This window comes from Gymnoscopelus braueri (assembly GCF_963280865.1).
Source record: "Gymnoscopelus braueri genome assembly, chromosome: 1".
NCBI classification, from domain to species: Eukaryota; Metazoa; Chordata; class Actinopteri; order Myctophiformes; family Myctophidae; genus Gymnoscopelus; species Gymnoscopelus braueri.
Window position 1 is genome coordinate 1,547,935 of NC_137603.1, and position 23,025 is coordinate 1,570,959.

The 23,025-nt window shown below is 41.8% G+C and overlaps 1 protein-coding gene across 1 annotated transcript in view; it reads left to right on the top strand.

The window, feature by feature from the left end:
- The window catches only part of LOC308082066 (plakophilin-3-like), a gene marked incomplete at its 3' end in the record, with an annotated part of 60,416 nt that overhangs the window by 23,249 nt on the left and 14,142 nt on the right, over positions 1 to 23,025 (top strand). Inside the window, exons 2-6 of the mRNA XM_080423675.1 lie at positions 44 to 135; positions 14,631 to 14,954; positions 16,632 to 16,862; positions 17,988 to 18,151; positions 19,759 to 19,882. Of these exons, the coding sequence (XP_080279801.1) occupies positions 44 to 135; positions 14,631 to 14,954; positions 16,632 to 16,862; positions 17,988 to 18,151; positions 19,759 to 19,882 (935 nt within the window). The remainder of the gene's footprint in view (positions 1 to 43; positions 136 to 14,630; positions 14,955 to 16,631; positions 16,863 to 17,987; positions 18,152 to 19,758; positions 19,883 to 23,025) is intronic.

The following is a 23,025-nucleotide window of genomic DNA, read 5'->3' on the forward strand; positions in this document are numbered from 1 at the left end:
CTCTCTCTCTCTCTCTCTCTCTCTCTCTTTCTCTTTCTCTCAGACCACGGTGCTCCATCATACAGAACCTTCTCATCCAACCATGGAGGATTCAGCAGCAGATCCATGGTCCACACGCCCAGCCGAGTCATGGCCGTGAGTTTCACTCCACTGTTTGTCTTTATGAACCTGAAGGTCAAAGCTGCTCATGCTCACCACTCTGCTATCTAAGCCAGGGGTTCCCAACCACCGGTCCGCGGACCGGTGCCGGTTCGCGGGACATGTACCACCGGTCCGCGAGAAGGCGGCCGGGAATTCCAAGTTTTCCCGGCCGAGAATCTATAACCTTGCGTTGCCAGGATTTTCCACAGAGCAGAGAAGAAGGTTGAGTCGGTCACATGAAGATACCAAGGATTCGTCAGTGTGGTTTAGATAGCAGAGTGGTTGTAGTGTAAATTTAGTGTGGTTTAGATAGCAGAGTGGTTGTAGTGTAACTATAGTGTGGTTTAGATAGCAGAGTGGTTGTAGTGTATCTATAGTGTGGTTTAGATAGCAGAGTGGTTGTAGTGTATCTATAGTGTGGTTTAGATAGCAGAGTGGTTGTAGTGTATCTATAGTGTGGTTTAGATAGCAGAGTGGTTGTAGTGTAACTATAGTGTGGTTTAGATAGCAGAGTGGTTGTCCTGTATCTATAGTGTGGTTTAGATAGCAGAGTGGTTGTAGTGTAACTATAGTGTGGTTTAGATAGCAGAGTGGTTGTAGTGTAACTATAGTGTGGTTTAGATAGCAGAGTGGTTGTCCTGTATCTATAGTGTGGTTTAGATAGCAGAGTGGTTGTAGTGTAACTATAGTGTGGTTTAGATAGCAGAGTGGTTGTAGTGTATCTATAGTGTGGTTTAGATAGCAGAGTGGTTGTAGTGTATCTATAGTGTGGTTTAGATAGCAGAGTGGTTGTAGTGTAACTATAGTGTGGTTTAGATAGCAGAGTGGTTGTAGTGTAACTATAGTGTGGTTTAGATAGCAGAGTGGTTGTAGTGTATCTATAGTGTGGTTTAGATAGCAGAGTGGTTGTAGTGTATCTATAGTGTGGTTTAGATAGCAGAGTGGTTGTAGTGTATCTATAGTGTGGTTTAGATAGCAGAGTGGTTGTAGTGTATCTATAGTGTGGTTTAGATAGCAGAGTGGTTGTAGTGTAACTATAGTGTGGTTTAGATAGCAGAGTGGTTGTAGTGTAACTATAGTGTGGTTTAGATAGCAGAGTGGTTGTAGTGTATCTATAGTGTGGTTTAGGTAGCAGAGTGGTTGTAGTGTAACTTTAGTGTGGTTTAGATAGCAGAGTGGTTGTAGTGTATCTATAGTGTGGTTTAGATAGCAGAGTGGTTGTAGTGTATCTATAGTGTGGTTTAGATAGCAGAGTGGTTGTAGTGTATCTATAGTGTGGTTTAGATAGCAGAGTGGTTGTAGTGTAACTATAGTGTGGTTTAGATAGCAGAGTGGTTGTAGTGTAACTATAGTGTGGTTTAGATAGCAGAGTGGTTGTAGTGTATCTATAGTGTGGTTTAGATAGCAGAGTGGTTGTAGTGTAACTATAGTGTGGTTGAGATAGCAGAGTGGTTGTAGTGTATCTATAGTGTGGTTTAGATAGCAGAGTGGTTGTAGTGTATCTATAGTGTGGTTTAGATAGCAGAGTGGTTGTAGTGTAACTATAGTGTGGTTTAGATAGCAGAGTGGTTGTAGTGTATCTATAGTGTGGTTTAGATAGCAGAGTGGTTGTAGTGTAACTATAGTGTGGTTTAGATAGCAGAGTGGTTGTAGTGTATCTATAGTGTGGTTTAGATAGCAGAGTGGTTGTAGTGTAACTATAGTGTGGTTTAGATAGCAGAGTGGTTGTAGTGTAACTATAGTGTGGTTTAGATAGCAGAGTGGTTGTAGTGTATCTATAGTGTGGTTTAGATAGCAGAGTGGTTGTAGTGTAACTATAGTGTGGTTTAGATAGCAGAGTGGTTGTAGTGTAACTATAGTGTGGTTTAGATAGCAGAGTGGTTGTAGTGTAACTATAGTGTGGTTTAGATAGCAGAGTGGTTGTAGTGTATCTATAGTGTGGTTTAGATAGCAGAGTGGTTGTAGTGTATCTATAGTGTGGTTTAGATAGCAGAGTGGTTGTAGTGTATAGATACACTACAACCACTCTGCTATCTAAACCACACTATAGATACACTACAACCACTCTGCTATCTAAACCACACTATAGATACACTACAACCACTCTGCTATCTAAACCACACTATAGATACACTACAACCACTCTGCTATCTAAACCACACTATAGGTCTATAGTGTGGTTTAGATAGCAGAGTGGTTGTAGTGTAACTATAGTGTGGTTTAGATAGCAGAGTGGTTGTAGTGTAACTTTAGTGTGGTTTAGATAGCAGAGTGGTTGTAGTGTAACTATAGTGTGGTTTAGATAGCAGAGTGGTTGTAGTGTAACTATAGTGTGGTTTAGATAGCAGAGTGGTTGTAGTGTAACTATAGTGTGGTTTAGATAGCAGAGTGGTTGTAGTGTATCTATAGTGTGGTTTAGATAGCAGAGTGGTTGTAGTGTATCTATAGTGTGGTTTAGATAGCAGAGTGGTTGTAGTGTATCTATAGTGTGGTTTAGATAGCAGAGTGGTTGTAGTGTAACTATAGTGTGGTTTAGATAGCAGAGTGGTTGTAGTGTAACTATAGTGTGGTTTAGATAGCAGAGTGGTTGTAGTGTATCTATAGTGTGGTTTAGATAGCAGAGTGGTTGTAGTGTATCTATAGTGTGGTTTAGATAGCAGAGTGGTTGTAGTGTATCTATAGTGTGGTTTAGATAGCAGAGTGGTTGTAGTGTATCTATAGTGTGGTTTAGATAGCAGAGTGGTTGTAGTGTAACTATAGTGTGGTTTAGATAGCAGAGTGGTTGTAGTGTAACTATAGTGTGGTTTAGATAGCAGAGTGGTTGTAGTGTATCTATAGTGTGGTTTAGGTAGCAGAGTGGTTGTAGTGTAACTTTAGTGTGGTTTAGATAGCAGAGTGGTTGTAGTGTATCTATAGTGTGGTTTAGATAGCAGAGTGGTTGTAGTGTATCTATAGTGTGGTTTAGATAGCAGAGTGGTTGTAGTGTATCTATAGTGTGGTTTAGATAGCAGAGTGGTTGTAGTGTAACTATAGTGTGGTTTAGATAGCAGAGTGGTTGTAGTGTAACTATAGTGTGGTTTAGATAGCAGAGTGGTTGTAGTGTATCTATAGTGTGGTTTAGATAGCAGAGTGGTTGTAGTGTAACTATAGTGTGGTTGAGATAGCAGAGTGGTTGTAGTGTATCTATAGTGTGGTTTAGATAGCAGAGTGGTTGTAGTGTATCTATAGTGTGGTTTAGATAGCAGAGTGGTTGTAGTGTAACTATAGTGTGGTTTAGATAGCAGAGTGGTTGTAGTGTATCTATAGTGTGGTTTAGATAGCAGAGTGGTTGTAGTGTAACTATAGTGTGGTTTAGATAGCAGAGTGGTTGTAGTGTATCTATAGTGTGGTTTAGATAGCAGAGTGGTTGTAGTGTAACTATAGTGTGGTTTAGATAGCAGAGTGGTTGTAGTGTAACTATAGTGTGGTTTAGATAGCAGAGTGGTTGTAGTGTATCTATAGTGTGGTTTAGATAGCAGAGTGGTTGTAGTGTAACTATAGTGTGGTTTAGATAGCAGAGTGGTTGTAGTGTAACTATAGTGTGGTTTAGATAGCAGAGTGGTTGTAGTGTAACTATAGTGTGGTTTAGATAGCAGAGTGGTTGTAGTGTATCTATAGTGTGGTTTAGATAGCAGAGTGGTTGTAGTGTATCTATAGTGTGGTTTAGATAGCAGAGTGGTTGTAGTGTATCTATAGTGTGGTTTAGATAGCAGAGTGGTTGTAGTGTAACTATAGTGTGGTTTAGATAGCAGAGTGGTTGTAGTGTAACTTTAGTGTGGTTTAGATAGCAGAGTGGTTGTAGTGTAACTATAGTGTGGTTTAGATAGCAGAGTGGTTGTAGTGTAACTATAGTGTGGTTTAGATAGCAGAGTGGTTGTAGTGTAACTATAGTGTGGTTTAGATAGCAGAGTGGTTGTAGTGTATCTATAGTGTGGTTTAGATAGCAGAGTGGTTGTAGTGTATCTATAGTGTGGTTTAGATAGCAGAGTGGTTGTAGTGTAACTTTAGTTTGGTTTAGATAGCAGAGTGGTTGTAGTGTATCTATAGTGTGGTTTAGATAGCAGAGTGGTTGTAGTGTAACTTTAGTGTGGTTTAGATAGCAGAGTGGTTGTAGTGTATCTATAGTGTGGTTTAGATAGCAGAGTGGTTTTAGTGTAACTATAGTGTGGTTTAGATAGCAGAGTGGTTGTAGTGTATCTATAGTGTGGTTTAGATAGCAGAGTGGTTGTAGTGTAACTTTAGTGTGGTTTAGATAGCAGAGTGGTTGTAGTGTAACTATAGTGTGGTTTAGATAGCAGAGTGGTTGTAGTGTATCTATAGTGTGGTTTAGATAGCAGAGTGGTTGTAGTGTAACTATAGTGTGGTTTAGATAGCAGAGTGGTTGTAGTGTAACTATAGTGTGGTTTAGATAGCAGAGTGGTTGTAGTGTATCTATAGTGTGGTTTAGATAGCAGAGTGGTTGTAGTGTATCTATAGTGTGGTTTAGATAGCAGAGTGGTTGTAGTGTAACTATAGTGTGGTTTAGATAGCAGAGTGGTTGTAGTGTATCTATAGTGTGGTTTAGATAGCAGAGTGGTTGTAGTGTAACTATAGTGTGGTTTAGATAGCAGAGTGGTTGTAGTGTATCTATAGTGTGGTTTAGATAGCAGAGTGGTTGTAGTGTATCTATAGTGTGGTTTAGATAGCAGAGTGGTTGTAGTGTATCTATAGTGTGGTTTAGATAGCAGAGTGGTTGTAGTGTATCTATAGTGTGGTTTAGATAGCAGAGTGGTTGTAGTGTAACTATAGTGTGGTTTAGATAGCAGAGTGGTTGTAGTGTAACTATAGTGTGGTTTAGATAGCAGAGTGGTTGTCCTGTATCTGTAGTGTGGTTTAGATAGCAGAGTGGTTGTAGTGTATCTTTAGTGTGGTTTAGATAGCAGAGTGGTTGTAGTGTATCTATAGTGTGGTTTAGATAGCAGAGTGGTTGTAGTGTAACTATAGTGTGGTTTAGATAGCAGAGTGGTTGTAGTGTAACTATAGTGTGGTTTAGATAGCAGAGTGGTTGTAGTGTAACTATAGTGTGGTTTAGATAGCAGAGTGGTTGTAGTGTAACTATAGTGTGGTTTAGATAGCAGAGTGGTTGTAGTGTAACTATAGTGTGGTTTAGATAGCAGAGTGGTTGTAGTGTATCTATAGTGTGGTTTAGATAGCAGAGTGGTTGTAGTGTATCTATAGTGTGGTTTAGATAGCAGAGTGGTTGTAGTGTATCTATAGTGTGGTTTAGATAGCAGAGTGGTTGTAGTGTATCTATAGTGTGGTTTAGATAGCAGAGTGGTTGTAGTGTATCTATAGTGTGGTTTAGATAGCAGAGTGGTTGTAGTGTAACTTTAGTTAGAGGACGACACAGAACAGGGTTTATTGTACACAGATGTTGCCTTCAGGAGGGATTTTAATAACAGTGAAGAGACAGAATGAAGCACGCCTGGAATGTCATGGTTTTAGGGGCGTGGCCATTGGTTTCCGGTGTTGTCCTATTCATTTTGACTACAGCACCCTTTTTTGTGGCAAAAACAATCAAATAAAACAATGATTTCAATGAATTAAATTTAACTCATTCATTGCTAGACTTATTTCTGGCTGTGTTTGCCCAGTGCCAGTGCCAGCGATTTTCTTTTGTTTTTTATACCTTTTCAACTGGTCACGGAACATGTAGATCCGTTATGATCGCTTGTCTGACCGTTTGTAAACACACCCGGTATGTGTGTGTGTGCGTCGCCCAGAGAAAAAAGACATTCCAATATAACATCTCTCCCTGTTCAACAGTATGTACAGTATGTACAGTATGTACAGTATGTGAATATAACATCTCTCCCTGTTCAACAGTATGTACAGTATGTACAGTATGTACAGTATGTGAATATAACATCTCTCCCTGTTCAACAGTATGTACAGTATGTACAGTATGTGAATATAACATCTCTCCCTGTTCAACTGGCCACAGAACATGTAGATCCGTTATTATTGCTCATGAAAACGCTAAACAGGAAGTGGACGGAGGCGGAAATCTTGGGATGACGTTGTTTTTTCCGGATCCTTGTGAGTAGAAAGGATCCTTGTGAGTAGAAAGGATCCTTGTGAGTAGAAAGGATCCTTGTGAGTAGAAAGGGTCCTTGTGAGTAGAAAGGATCCTTGTGAGTAGAAAGGGTCCTTGTGAGTAGAAAGGGTCCTTGTGAGTAGAAAGGGAAAGTGATCAGTCTGGTGACAGAGATCATCTTTTATAAAACCACTACAACACATGGCACTGAATGAGTGAAGGGTTAAGAATGATAACATAGTGTAATGATCAGTGCCCCCTGGTGGAGGGGAGGAGGAGGGTCACTTTACGTACTCCTACAGGCTGGGTGCGGAGCCTGTCAGCGGGGAGTGTTGTGCGGGAGGAGGAGGAGTATAGAACCAAGGCTCTACGTCCTCCCGCTGGTGGCTCCTCAGAGGCTAGGTGAGTCAGTAGGATACAGTCCACTGATGGTGATGCTACATTAACTAGCTTAGCTGGGGACCCCTCTGGAACCCCCTCAAGGACCCCTGGGGGTCCCCTGACCCCACTTTGAGAAGCATAATGCATTAGAACAAGCAGTCAGTGGGTTTGTGTCTCACACTGTCCCCACAACACCCCTTACAAACACTAATGGAACGTTCCACTGTGTGTGTGTGTGTGTGTGTGTGTGTGTGTGTGTGTGTGTGTGTGTGTGTGTGTGTGTGTGTGTGTGTGTGTGTGTGTGTGTGTGTGTGTGTGTGTGTGTGTGTGTGTGTGTGTGTGTGTGTGTGTGTGTGTGTGTGTGTGTGTGTGTCTGTGTGTGTGTGTGTGTGTGCCCACACCCTGACAGCACTGTGCAGTATTTCACGTCCGTTTAAACCCCGTTTCCAGGACAACGGTCCAACAGCCAAACCACAAACAGTTTATTTCACTAATGACTTTATGTTTTCCTCCTTACATAATGTTGTTGATGAGTCACTGAGGAAGAGACGATGATTATAAATATAACAATGAAGGCACACGGTCTCACCAACCACTAGCGGGAAATATGTGAAGGACTAGAAAAGTGTGCTTCTCTGAGCCAGGCCGGGGTGCCTACCCAGGGGCCAGGGCCCCGCAAACTTTGCTGAATCTGACTGATACGTCTTGATCACATGACCCCAGAGATAATGTGTCAGCATTAGCGTGAGCTTTTGGACAGAATTTGTAGGAGCTGAAGCAAAAAAGTGTGTGTTTTTTGAAGAAAACGCTAAATTGAAGAAAAGGCTAAATGTGATTGTACGACCTACGGTTCAAGAAGTTCTTGACCAAAACGTGAGGCGGCCTGTTACGGCACCGACATGAGGTCGATTAAAAAACATTTCGGGCAGAAATTAAAGTTGGCCTCTAGGGGGAGTGTGTGTGCAAAGTTTCACGCCGATCGGGCCAACGGTGCCGGATCGGAGATCAGCTGCTCACCGACAAACCAGCCTGATCTCACACAACACGGTGAAATAGCACGGATTGACAATTCCGTAAATAGGCGACTAGAAAACCTGAAAAGCCGTGCATAGGAGCCGCGAATCCCACGGTGAAATAACACGGGTTGCAACCCGGAAGCAGAGCAGTCCCCACAACATGATGCACCATTCTGTGCCGATCGGTACAGAACTCTGACGGCGCTGACAGGCTCAAGGCGTCCCTTGAGACTGCCCTCCTCCGTCATGGTCCAAAAACGTAACAAATTCGCGGCTCCTCCTATATGCACGGCTTTTGGGGTTTTCTAGGCGTCAATCCGTGCTATTTTCACCGTGTTGTGTGAGATCGGGTCAGACAAACACACACACGGCGCAAAAAAGCAGAGTAAAAAAAACAGAGTACTGAGGATTTTACAGTGTAGATGGGGGGTCCGGCTCCCAGAGATTTAAAATAATGGCATCAAATGGGGGTCTGTGGCCTAATGCAGTGGTTCTTAGGGGGTCCCCAGATAATTAGCTTTAATGTTCTCACTCGACAGTAAACAAACCAACATACAGTATAAGTGTATACAAGGTATCTGTACATTTACTACTTGACTTTGAAGACCCTTTTGATAGCAAATTAGCCATATTGTCAAATATTACCTAAGAAAGAGGCAAACATTGTGAAAATAGCCGATCTACAAGCTCACAACGCCTCGCCCTGCGAGTCGTTGTGAGCTTGTAGATCTGCTATTTTCACTATTTATCTGTGGAACCGAGTCAAACTAAATGTAATGCCTCAACTCCTACAATTCCAAGTGCTTGTCTGGGTGGGGGGTCCCCAGATAAAATATGATTATTTTAGGAGGTCTCCAGATAAAATATGATTATTTTAGGAGGTCTCCAGGTCAAATAAGATTATTTTGGGGGGTCTCCAGATAAAATATGATTATTTTAGGAGGTCTCCAGGTCAAATAAGATTATTTTAGGGGGGCTCGCGGCCTGAAAACGTTGGGAACCCTTGTCCTAGTGCATGTCAAGCCGGGGGTCTTTGAAATGAAGAGCAGTCCTGTGCTCTCAGACGCGAACAGCGTTTTCCTACTACCTACTACTACTACTACTACTACTACTACTACTACTACTACTACTACTACTACTACTACTACTACTACTACTACTACTTACTACTTCTACTACTTTTGTATTTGAAACTTTAAATTTCTCTAAATATTATAAACTTTCACGACAGCCTAAGTACAAATATCATTTATGAAGAGGCTCCTATAGGCTACAGTGAAGTCTGACTGAATGTCTGAAAGGTTTATTTTTTCTTGTAGGGGGATTATCTGGCACATGTTTTCATGTTATGAAAGAAAAATTGTATCATGAGTGAAACGGTAAACCATAAACCTAAGTAGGCCTACATCTAAATGAGTTGAAACCATAAACCTAAGTAGGCCTACATCTAAATGAGTTGAAACCATAAACCTACGTAGGCCTACATCTAAATGAGTTGAAACCATAAACCTACGTAGGCCTACATCTAAATGAGTTGAAACCATAAACCTACGTAGGCCTACATCTAAATGAGTTGAAACCATAAACCTACGTAGGCCTACATCTAAATGAGTTGAAACCATAAACCTACGTAGGCCTACATCTAAATGAGTTGAAACCATAAACCTACGTAGGCCTACATCTAAATGAGTTGAAACCATAAACCTACGTAGGCCTACATCTAAATGAGTTGAAACCATAAACCTACGTAGGCCTACATCTAAATGAGTTGCCATATTTATTTACATTTCCTTACAAATTCCTTACATTACAAATCCTTATAAGCTATATATTTCTGGGATGCATAGTAGCTGAAACTCCACAAGACTTATTTAGTGAGAGCATCTCAGCACTAGAATTACTGCACTAACCCCCCCCCCCCCCCCCCCCCGCTACTGCCAAGCCATAGGAAAACGCTGTTGGCCTCTCAGGCCTATAGAGCACCGAAGTCTGACGTCATTTACACATCCTAGGTTTGTCTACCTGGGTCACGGTTTTCCACCTCCATTCTGAATTCCCATAGACGTGTTTAATATCGCGTCAAATAAGAACTGTGTTCCAAAAATAAACAAATGACCCCGGCGGTTTGACTCTTATGGATATGAAGCATCAACTGACGGTGAGAAAACCATAATGTTACTTCCACCGAATTAGTTAAATTTTCGCCAGAAATGGACTGTATCAAATATGAGTGACTGACTATCATAAACGATACAGAACCTCCTCCCTGACAATATCGCTGAGACAGTTTGTTTATTTTTGGACCACAATTCTTATATGAGACGATTCTAAGATGACCCAATGTTATTCTCCATAGAGAAATGACTTTACGAACCAGGGGATGAACGAGTGACGTCAGGACTTCTGTACTCTATAGCTCACACAGTTAAAACACTCGTTTTATGGCTGCCTTATGCCTTACGTGAGGCATAAGGCCATTTCAATTCATTCCCTATGTGGAAGTCACATGGTTTGATAAAGCTGACTTGCTTCGCCGCTCTCTGGCTCTACCCCTCCCCCCCCCCCTCCCTTAAGTCAAGTCAGTTTTATCAAACCATGTGACTTCCATAGGGAATGAATTGAAACGGCCTTATGCCTCTCGTAAGGCATAAGGCAGCCATAAAACCAGTGTTTTAACTGTGCTCCTCCAGGCTCTCTGACATACAGGAAGGCCCTCAGTCCTCTGTGCTCCTCCAGGCTCTCTGACATACAGGAAGGCCCTCAGTCCTCTGTGCTTCTCCAGGCTCTCTGACATACAGGAAGGCCCTCAGTCCTCTGGGCTCCTCCAGGCTCTCTGACATACAGGAAGGCCCTCAGTCCTCTGTGCTCCTCCAGGCTCTCAGACGTACAGGAAGGCCCTCAGTCCTCTGTGCTTCTCCAGGCTCTCTGACATACAGGAAGGCCCTCAGTCCTCTGTGCTCCTCCAGGCTCTCAGACGTACAGGAAGGCCCTCAGTCCTCTGTGCTTCTCCAGGCTCTCTGACATACAGCAAGGCCCTCAGTCCTCTGTGCTCCTCCAGGCTCTCTGCCAGCTGGCAGCACAAACAGCTCTCTGAACATTCTCAAGGATTTCTTCCTCATTAAGTGGGACTCCACAAAGGTCACGTTCAGGTCAACACACACATAATGAAGCGGTCTGAGACGGTAGGAAGATAGGAAGGTTAAAGGAAGAACCTCCCTTTAGATAACACACAGCCTCACTTCACCTCTGTAAACCTGGCATATGCACATTATAGGCCTTATTATCATCAATGAAGACATGAATTCATAACATTATTATTTATTTTATTTTCCCACCCAAAAAGATAAAACAAAAAACACAATAACCTAATCAACTTTTGAGTCTCTTCTAATGTTACTGTGTATCATTATTAGCACCTGGCAACCAGCGGTGGATAAAAGTACTCAGATATTTTACTTAAGTAAAAGAACCAATACCACAATATAAAAATAAGTAAAAGGCCTGTGTTCAAAGTGTTACTTGAGTAAAAGTACAAAAGTATTGGCATCAAAATGTACTTAAAGTACCAAAAGTAAAAGTACTAAAATGGTAGAAAATAGCCGATCTACAAGCTCACAACGCGTCGCAGATGCGACGCGTTGTGAGCTTGTAGATCTGCTATTTTCAAATAGCCTATGTATAAAATAGGGCCAAAGTGGTTAATGTGTGTTTTATAATGTAATGATGTATATCTGCAAATTAATTAGTAACTAAAGTTTTCAAATAATTGTAGTGGAGTAAAAGTATAATATTTACCTCTGAGATGTAGTGGAGTAGAAGTAGCTCACAATGCGTCGCGATGCGACACATTGTGAGCTTGTAGATCTGCTATTTTCAAAGTATTTGTATATATTTGAAAGCTTGAAATGGGACATTCTGCATAATGAGTACTTTTCCCACCACTGATCAGCTGATATCTGCTCAGACTGAATATAACAATACCATGCTAAAGCTAAAGCTAACCTGGAAGCCAGGAAGTGTAGAACAATGGTTTAATGTTACAGTAAGTGTGTGTGTATGTATGTGTATGTGTATGTGTATGTGTATGTGTATGTGTATGTGTGTGTGTGTGTGTGTGTGTGTGTGTGTGTGTGTATGTGTATGTGTATGTGTATGTGTGTGTGTGTGTGTGCGTGCGTGGGGGGGTGGTCCTAAACAGGAAGTGGGCTTTGTGTCACCCTAGCTTTTCACCCGGTCGCTCTGACAATGCAGAGCGACTTTCCACCTGTGTGTGTGTGTGTGTGTGTGTGTGTGTGTGTGTTTCCCATCATAATGTGGAAACCAGACTGTTGGAAAAATGGAGGAAGTTGATGATGATGGAATTGCTGACTTCCTGTGTGACTTGTTTACGGTCTAGACCTCAGACACACACACACACACACACACACACGCACACGCACACGCACACGCACACACAAAATATCACACCTGCATACCGTCCTGTTACCCGGAATTATCAAATATTAAGTCAAATAATGGACCTGTTTCAAAATAGCAGATCTACAAGCTCACAATGCGCATTGTGAGCTTGTAGATCTGCCATTTTCAAATGGCCGAAATGTATTTAGGGCTGAAATGGTTAATGTATGTTTTGTAATAATAATCAAAATCTACAAAGTAACTAGTAACTAAAGTTTTGAAATTATTATTATTATTATTATTAACTGTAATAACAGACTCCTAATGAACTCAGTGACCTGCTACAACCCTCAGTCCTCTCTCTGAACGGATCGTGTCATGGAACTGGTCATATCTTTGGACTGTGCCCCCCCCCACACGCCCCCCCTCCCCCCTCCCTCATGTCCATGCAGTATTTAACAGGACCTCTCTATGCTGAGGTTTAACAGGATTAAACTCACACATTATGAATGGTTGAAGCTCTGCAAACAGTTGAGTCATAAGGCTAATATTACACACAGCTTCATGTTTATCTTGTGTGTAGCTGGTGGAGGGGTTTGTAAGTCTGTTATTTCAGGATCCGTTGTGAAATGTTTTCTAAATGAAAATCTGTCTTGACTGAACAATTTACAATGTATTAATTTATCAGACGCTCTTTATCCAGAGTGACATACAGTATACAAGGTAAACACACACATATAATACAGAGAGACAGTGTAGTGTCTCAGTAAACTATAGGATCATAGAATACAGAGACAGTGTAGTGTCTCAGTAAACTATAGGATCATAGAATACAGAGACAGTGTAGTGTCTCAGTAAACTATAGGATCATAGAATACAGAGAGACAGTGTAGTGTCTCAGTAAACTATAGGATCATAGAATACATAGAGACAGTGTAGTGTCTCAGTAAACTATAGAATCATAGAATACAGAGAGACAGTGTAGTGTCTCAGTAAACTATAGGATCATAGAATACAGAGACAGTGTAGTGTCTCAGTAAACTATAGGATCATAGAATACAGAGACAGTGTAGTGTCTCAGTAAACTATAGGATCATAGAATACATAGAGACAGTGTAGTGTCTCAGTAAACTATAGGATCATAGAATACAGAGAGACAGTGTAGTGTCTCAGTAAACTATAGGATCATAGAATACAGAGAGACAGTGTAGTGTCTCAGTGAACTATAGGATCATAGAATACAGAGAGACAGTGTAGTGTCTCAGTAAACTATAGGATCATAGAATACAGAGACAGTGTAGTGTCTCAGTAAACTAGGATCATAGAATACAGAGAGACAGTGTAGTGTTTCAGTAAACTATAGGATCATAGAATACAGAGACAGTGTAGTGTCGCAGTAAACTATAGGATCATAGAATACAGAGACAGTGTAGTGTCTCAGTAAACTATAGGATCATAGAATACAGAGACAGTGTAGTGTCTCAGTAAACTATAGGATCATAGAATACAGAGACAGTGTAGTGTCGCAGTAAACTATAGGATCATAGAATACAGAGACAGTGTAGTGTCTCATAAACTATAGGATCATAGAATACAGCGACAGTGTAGTGTCTCAGTAAACTATAGGATCATAGAATACAGAGACAGTGTAAAGTCTCAGTAAACTATAAGATCATAGAATACAGAGACAGTGTAGTGTCTCAGTAAACTATAGGATCATAGAATACAGAGACCGTGTAGTGTCTCATAAACTATAGGATCATAGAATACAGCGACAGTGTAGTGTCTCAGTAAACTATAGGATCATAGAATACAGAGAGACAGTGTAGTGTCTCAGTTAACTATAGGATCATAGAATACAGAGAGACAGTGTAGTGTCTCAGTTAACTATAGGATCATAGAATACAGAGAGACAGTCTTATACTTTGGCTATTAAAAAATAGCAGATCTACAGGCTCAGAGATCTGCTTGTAGATCTGCAATTTCTTTGAAAAATAATGAAAATGTGTGCAAATCTTTGAATATATATATATTTTAAAAGCGAACATTTTTAACTCGAATCTTTGCTTCTGGGGGATTCTACAAATATCTTCTAAATCTTAACAGTTTTTTGAAAAAAACTTGTTGCTTAAATATCAGTGGTTCTTAAACTTTTTCACTTCAAGGACTCCCAAAATGACATGTATTTGGCCACGGATCTCAAAATATGTTGTTCCAGGGACCCCCCAGAAGTTAAGATTTGAGTTAAAAATATATATATTCAAAGATTTGAATTTTTTTTTCAAGATTTTTCAAAAATAGCAGATCTACAAGCTCATATATATATATATATATATATATATATATATATATATATATATATATATATATATATATATATATATATATATATATATATTATATATATATATATATATATATATATATATATATATATATATATATATATATATATATATATATATTATATATATATATATTATTTTTTTACATTTCCTTTAGTATAAAGTAACACAACAGTAACAATATGTGTATTTCTGTCATTTTGACATGTAAGTGTTCTGACCTTTGCCCTCCAGGTGGCGACCGGACCCCTCCCCTCCTCCGCTGGCTTCTCCTCTCGCTCCGCCGTGGACTTGGGCGTGAACCACGCCTACCGGCGGGCGGCCAGCCAATCGGGGACCAGCCTGGCCCAGAGCAGCTACCAGACCAGCCAATCGCATCGCAGCAGGACCACCCGCTCCAAGTCCCTGTCCGACCCCGAGAACCTCCCCCCCGCGTCCCTATTGGTTCCCCCGGGCAGCCCCGCCTACTACTCCCCCGCCAGCCCCGCCCTCGGCGCCATGAGGCGGAGCCTCAGTGGGACTCTGGCCCGGGGAGGGGGCGGGGCCTCTAACTGGCAGGTAAGAGATGGAAATAAAACGTTACTTTGGTTCAATAATACCTGTTGGTTTTGCATTATTAAGGGGCCTTAATAGAGGCCGGAGGGCATACATAAATACGTGGGCCACATGCGGCCCCCACCTTCACTTAACTCATTGAGTGCGAGAATTTTTTTTTTTTTTAAACGTTTGGCAATTCTGGCACTCAATTGTATTACCTATGAGTCAGTAAAAGAACAGAAACGAATAAACAAAAATGATTTCTATATTATGTTGTCCCAGTGCCAGAGTTTTTTTCAAAGTAAAAAAAAAGTGCTTAGGAAGCGAGATACAGCCTTTTCCAGTTATACGTTAAACAAGGAGTGCTTGGAGCTGCAAATCTTCAGATAATGATATCTTGGGTTCTGAACATGTTTTTTTTTTTTTTTTTTTTTTTTTTTCAAACACACGTCAAACACGTCATTGGCACGTTGCGCCATAGCGGTAAAAACACGTGAAACACGTTAATGGCACTCAATGAGTTAATGCGGCCCACAGGTTAATATCAGAATAGTGATATATTATTGATTTCAGCTGTTATGATTCCACACATGCAAACATGACCCGCTTTACTTACTTCAGATTCCAATTCAAAATTAGCAAAAATAGCAGATCTACAAGATCAGACCTTTAGATCTCCCACCATTTTGAATTATATGGAAAACAGTAAAAATCTCCTCCTGGGATTTTTGAGTAATCTGCACCAAACTTTTTACATATGAACTTTGGACCTTTACCGACAGCAAAGCTGGAGTGAATTTTTAACACATTGAGTGCCATAAACGGTCCGGACCGTTTTTGAGAATCCATGCGGGGAGTGCCATAAACGGTCCGGACCGTTTTTGAGAATCCATGCGGGGAGTGCCATAAACGGTCCGGACCGTTTTTGGCCCATTTTTCTTTTTATACGTGGGGCCCACGTGGGGCGCTCTAACGAAACTTTGGGATCATTCAAGGAATCTCTGAGAAGGAGAGGCCGGGTGTGGATCCATGTCAAAAATGCTTCCGGTCGGCCGTTCCAATATTAACTCCTTGACTAAAAGCTTAATATCTCCATTTATTTTTAACGTGGTGGAAGTGAGCCGTTTTCGATCGGCGATCACTCTGCAATGGAGGATCGCGTTAGAAATATTATTGTTCCAGGCGTTAGCCGGGACCCTCCGTCGTGCACGCACGCACGCTTTGTTTACATGCACTTCCGCGTCGGGGCTTCTACAGCACGAAACGTATCAACGTAAGTGTATGGAAGATATGCAGGCACTGAACGTACCCTATTTTAATAAACCTCTGGCACACAATGTGTTAAGTGAAAAAATGAAGCTTTTATGAGCCAATGAATATTGCAGTTTTCTGAAAATTATTCTTCTGCCCCTAACACATAAATGCAGAGTAATATCTTTATGAAACTTTGCAGCATTGTAGAGGGTCATTCCAAATATCTCTGAAACCAATCTTACTCCAATTGGCCAAAGGGGGGGCGCTACAGCAATCGTTTGAAAATGCAAACTTTAAACAGGCATAAATCATGCCTCGTTTGCTTATACATGTGCCTTGACTCATGAGGAACACATCTGTCTCTTTCAGGCTTCAGTATAATCCTGTAAAATCATGTTAAAGAGTTTTGATCGATTGAATACTTTAATCTCTTCCTACTGGCAGGAGGAGGAGCTAGCCAGCCAGCACGCCTACAGAGGCCCCTCCCACCGCACCATCAGCCGCATCACCAACCGGCAGCAGTACCACCAGCAACACCAACAACAACAACCCTGGGGCCCTCAGGACGGGCTGTGGGGCCCCGGGGGGGCCGGGGGCACCGCCAGCAGGGTGGGCTCCATGGCAGCGGGGGGGAACAGCTGGGGAGGGGCCTGGCAGCAGCATCAACAACAACAGGTTTCATATGAATGTTATTAGTTTGTGTTTTGTATTTTGTTTCTAGTTTAGTTTTGGTTAATTCATCAAAGTAGTTGGAATAACGTGTTCCTTCCACGCGCTACGTCCTACCGGGGTCACTCCCCCCTGTCAGGTGATAAGAAGGCTTGTTAGCTCTCATGCATTGAAGGAGGCATGAGCTCGGCCCTGGGCTCTCCCAAGGCTGGCAGAGGGAGTGTAGCACCCAGGATTACTTAGACAATTGACACTGGGTGAAAAACATCGGGTTGCAAAATCATGGGATACAAATTTAGAAAAAAATAAAGAATCAAAGTGGGTTTGCTGATTTAGTTTATTTATTTCTTTATTTATTTTTTATTTGTTTTTACATTTTTTATAGGGCCGGGACTTTATCGTGTTAATTTCGATCAATTAATTACAGAAAAATTATCGCGTTAAAAAAATTAACGCATTTTAATCGCACCCTTTTTTTGCACCGCGGAACGTTTCTCACTGGACGAGTTTCAGACGGATCGATATTACAGCGCACCAACAGACGGTGGTGCTCGCTTCTCAGACATGACAGACAACAACAAAGTTTACTGCAGCCAGCTCAGTGCATGAAAATGATGCCTGCTTGATAATGTTGGCTGGGCAAATCAATCTGTAATGATGCCCCCCCTACGCGCGCGTTTGTCCCGTTTGGGGGGGGGGGGGGGGGTTAATTGCGATTAATTAATTACAAAGCCTCTAATTAATTAGATTAATTTTTTTAATCGAGTCCCAGCCCTAATTTTTTATTGTAGTGTTAATTTTAGTTTTTATTGTAATGGGGGTTGTCGGGGGCGAGATTAAAAAAAGCTTAGAAAAATTGCAAGAGTAGTTGATCTACAGGCGAGCTTGTATATCTGCTATTTTTGAAGGTTTTTGACCATTTTTGAAAATAGGACTTGAAACAGTTTTTCTTCTAGTTTTTAGCTAATAAAATAATTCTCTGACTTTATGGTTTTCTCTATCCTTAATGTTCTGTTCATAATGTTTATGGTTTTCTCTATCCTTAATGCTCTCTTCCTGTGAGAAGCATGTATGAACCATGTGTTGTTTTTCTTCTAACCGTAAACGTCTAAAAACACCTCGTCCAATCAGGTGTCCAGCAGGGGGGGCGGGGCCAGCAGCGTGTTGGGGGCGGGGCAACAGCAGTACCAGGCGTCCATCCACCGAGCGGCGTCTCTGAGGAGCATGAGGAGCGTCGGGAAGGGAGTGGATGTGATGGACGGAGCGTCTACGCATAGTAATGACCCACTGGGAGGGTGAGACAGGTTTATTATACTATATAACACATAGTAATGACCCACTGGGAGGGTGAGACAGGTTTATTATACTATATAACACATAGTAACGACCCACTGGGAGGGTGAGACAGGTTTATTATACTATATAACACATAGTAACGACCCACTGGGAGGGTGAGACAGGTTTATTATACTATATAACACATAGTAACGACCCACTGGGAGGGTGAGACAGGTTTATTATACTATAACACATAGTAATGACCCACTGGGAGGGTGAGACAGGTTTATTATACTATATAACACATAGTAATGACCCACTGGGAGGGTGAGACAGGTTTATTATACTATATAACACATAGTAACGACCCACTGGGAGGGTGAGACAGGTTTATTATACTATATAACACATAGTAATGACCCACTGGGAGGGTGAGACAGGTTTATTATACTATATAACACATAGTAATGACCCACTGGGAGGGTGAGACAGGTTTATTATACTATATAACACATAGTAATGACCCACTGGGAGGGTGAGACAGGTTTATTATACTATATAACACATAGTAATGACCCACTGGGAGGGTGAGACAGGTTTATTATACTATAACACATAGTAACGACCCACTGGGAGGGTGAGACAGGTTTATTATACTATATAACACATAGTAATGACCCACTGGGAGGGTGAGACAGGTTTATTATACTATAACACATAGTAATGACCCACTGGGAGGGTGAGACAGGTTTATTATACTATAACACATAGTAATGACCCACTGGGAGGGTGAGACAGGTTTATTATACTATAACACATAGTAATGACCCACTGGGAGGGTGAGACAGGTTTATTATACTATATAACACATAGTAATGACCCACTGGGAGGGTGAGACAGGTTTATTATACTATATAACACATAGTAATGACCCACTGGGAGGGTGAGACAGGTTTATTATACTATAACACATAGTAATGACCCACTGGGAGGGTGAGACAGGTTTATTATACTATATAACACATAGTAACGACCCACTGGGAGGGTGAGACAGGTTTATTATACTATATAACACATAGTAACGACCCACTGGGAGGGTGAGACAGGTTTATTATACTATATAACACATAGTAACGACCCACTGGGAGGGTGAGACAGGTTTATTATACTATATAACACATAGTAATGACCCACTGGGAGGGTGAGACAGGTTTATTATACTATATAACACATAGTAACGACCCACTGGGAGGGTGAGACAGGTTTATTATACTATAGCACATAGTAATGACCCACTGGGAGGGTGAGACAGGTTTTAGTTAGTGTAGACCACACTCTCACATCGCACACGCACGCACGCACGCACGCACGCACGCACGCACACATAGACAGACAGACAGACAGACAGACAGACAGACAGACAGACAGGTAGATAGAAACCTCTCATCTCTGTAGTTTTTTGTTATGGTGTCTATAACTAAAATGATTTTCCCTGGTGGATGATAAATGACATCTAAACAAGGACTGTGTGTGTGTGTGTGTGTGTGTGTGTGTGTGTGTGTGTGTGTGTGTGTGTGTGTGTGTGTGTCTGTGTGTGTGTGTGTGTGTGTGTGTGTGTGTGTAGGATCCAGGGTATAGACATGCCCACGGCGGTCAGGTATCTGTCAGAGAATGATTCAGGGATGCAGGTCCTGGGAGCAGCCTACATCCAGCATCAGTGTTACCATAGCAACGATGCCAAGAACCAGGTGTGTGTACACACAGTACAACAGAGGTGTGGTTGCACTTAAGATTTATTTATTCATTCTGGCAGTGAATGAGTTAAGGTACATCCAAAATAAGGCACAATCCTTCCGTGTTCTGAAACATTTACACAGTCAAGAGGGTTCACAAAACTGAACAGAGGGTATATTAGCACTGAGGGTTAACTAAACTGTTAATAACCACAGTATAGTTCAGGACTCAGGACTTTAGTCAGCATGTGGCCATATTTCCCATTCAACCCGGAAAAACCCCCCCTACGTCCGGTGCCAGTACTGCTCCCGGTTCGGCTACAATGTGAAACATGACCAGTCTGACTAAATAAGATAATAAATAAGATTTAAACGGTTGTGTCGTGCCCCGACAAAAAAAGTTAGGGTACCGGACCATACCTCAAACATCTGTACAGTTTAGAAACTACATTAGTTTATGGATTAGATGTGGTGAAAAAGGTAAACCACGGAACCTTTGCCGCCGTTCCACTGATTCCGGTAGAGCTCGCAGTGGAACCTCATCTCAGAGCTGTATAGAGGAGTGAGAGGTTCATCATGGAGCTAGAGAGCTGTATAGAGGAGTGAGAGGTTCATAATGGAGCTAGAGAGTTGTATAGAGGAGTGAGAGGTTCATAATGGAGCTAGAGAGCTGTATAGAGGAGTGAGAGGTTCATTATGGAGCTAGAGAGCTGTATAGAGGAGTGAGAGGTTCATAATGGAGCTAGAGAGCTGTATAGACGAGTGAGAGGTTCATTATGGAGCTAGAGAGCTGTATAGAGGAGTGAGAGGTTCATAATGGAGCTAGAGAGTTGTATAGAGGAGTGAGAGGTTTATAATGGAGCTAGAGAGTTGTATAGAGGAGTGAGAGGTTCATAATGGAGCTAGAGAGTTGTATAGAGGAGTGAGAGGTTTATAATGGAGCTAGAGAGTTGTATAGAGGAGTGAGAGGTTCATAATGGAGATAGAGAGCTGTATAGAGGAGTGAGAGGTTCATAATGGAGCTAGAGAGCTGTATAGAGGAGTGATAGGTTCATCATGGAGCTAGAGAGCTGTATAGAGGAGTGAGATGTTCTTAATGGAGCTAGAGAGCTGTATAGAGGAGTGAGATGTTCTTAATGGAGCTAGAGAGCTGTATAGAGGAGTGAGAGGTTCATAATGGAGCTAGAGAGCTGTATAGAGGAGTGAGAGGTTCATAATGGAGATATAGAGCTGTATAGAGGAGTGATAGGTTCATCATGGAGCTAGAGAGCTGTATAGAGGAGTGAGATGTTCTTAATGGAGCTAGAGAGCTGTATAGAGGAGTGAGAGGTTCATAATGGAGCTAGAGAGTTGTATAGAGGAGTGAGAGGTTCATAATGGAGCTAGAGAGCTGTATAGAGGAGTGAGAGGTTCATAATGGAGCTAGAGAGTTGTATAGAGGAGTGAGAGGTTCATAATGGAGCTAGAGAGCTGTATAGAGGAGTGAGAGGTTCATAATGGAGCTAGAGAGTTGTATAGAGGAGTGAGAGGTTCATAATGGAGCTAGAGAACTGTATAGAGGAGTGAGAGGTTCATTATGGAGCTAGAGAGCTGTATAGAGGAGTGAGAGGTTCATTATGGAGCTAGAGAGCTGTATAGAGGAGTGAGAGGTTCATAATGGAGCTAGAGAGCTGTATAGTGGAGTGAGAGGTTCATAATGGAGCTAGAGAGCTGTATAGAGGAGTGAGAGGTTCATAATGGAGCTAGAGAGCTGTATAGAGGAGTGAGAGGTTCATAATGGAGCTAGAGAGCTGTATAGAGGAGTGAGAGGTTCATAATGGAGATATAGAGCTGTATAGAGGAGTGAGAGGTTCATAATGGAGCTAGAGAGCTGTATAGAGGAGTGAGAGGTTCATAATGGAGCTAGAGAGCTGTATAGAGGAGTGAGAGGTTCATAATGGAGCTAGAGAGTTGTATAGAGGAGTGAGAGGTTCATAATGGAGCTAGAGAGCTGTATAGAGGAGTGAGAGGTTCATAATGGAGCTAGAGAGCTGTATAGAGGAGTGAGAGGTTCATTATGGAGCTAGAGAGCTGTATAGAGGAGTGAGAGGTTCATTATGGAGCTAGAGAGCTGTATAGAGGAGTGAGAGGTTCATAATGGAGCTAGAGAACTGTATAGAGGAGTGAGAGGTTCATTATGGAGCTAGAGAGCTGTATAGAGGAGTGAGAGGTTCATTATGGAGCTAGAGAGCTGTATAGAGGAGTGAGAGGTTCATAATGGAGCTAGAGAACTGTATAGAGGAGTGAGAGGTTCATAATGGAGCTAGAGAACTGTATAGAGGAGTGAGAGGTTCATTATGGAGCTAGAGAGCTGTATAGAGGAGTGAGAGGTTCATTATGGAGCTAGAGAGCTATATAGTGGAGTGAGAGGTTCATAATGGAGCTAGAGAGCTGTATAGAGGAGTGAGAGGTTCATAATGGAGCTAGAGAGCTGTATAGAGGAGTGAGAGGTTCATAATGGAGATATAGAGCTGTATAGAGGAGTGAGAGGTTCATTATGGAGATATAGAGCTGTATAGAGGAGTGAGAGGTTCATAATGGAGCTAGAGATCTGTATAGAGGAGTGAGAGGTTCATAATGGAGCTAGAGAGCTGTATAGAGGAGTGAGAGGTTCATAATGGATCTAGAGAGCTGTATAGTGGAGTGAGAGGTTCATAATGGATCTAGAGAGCTGTATAGTAGAGTTCTCAAATTCTACCCGAATATTAATATTTATCTATTACGAACATGGCGCTGACGGCGCTGACTGACTGGCGTTAACTTGCACTGTGCTGCTCACGCTCTGGGCTCAGGCAGCGAGAGAGTAAAAGAAACGTGTTACGAGCGTTCCGGTAGTAACCGGAACACTCGCCCCAAAACACACTCGCCCCATTCATTTCAAGGACAGAGGCCGCCGGATTAGACCCGGGGCGAGTGTCTCTTGGGACGAGCGTTTCTCCATTCCAGCCACCATGTGCCATGTGATTTAATTCACGGCTTGTTTACAAGTCGAATTTGGGGAAACAAAATAATTAGGAGCTCAAAAACATAATGAGAGGATACAAGAGATATCTGTGCAACAGCTGCAAAGTGTGCATATTTAAGCAAGTATTTTAAAACAGTGAAACCTCCCGAGGAAA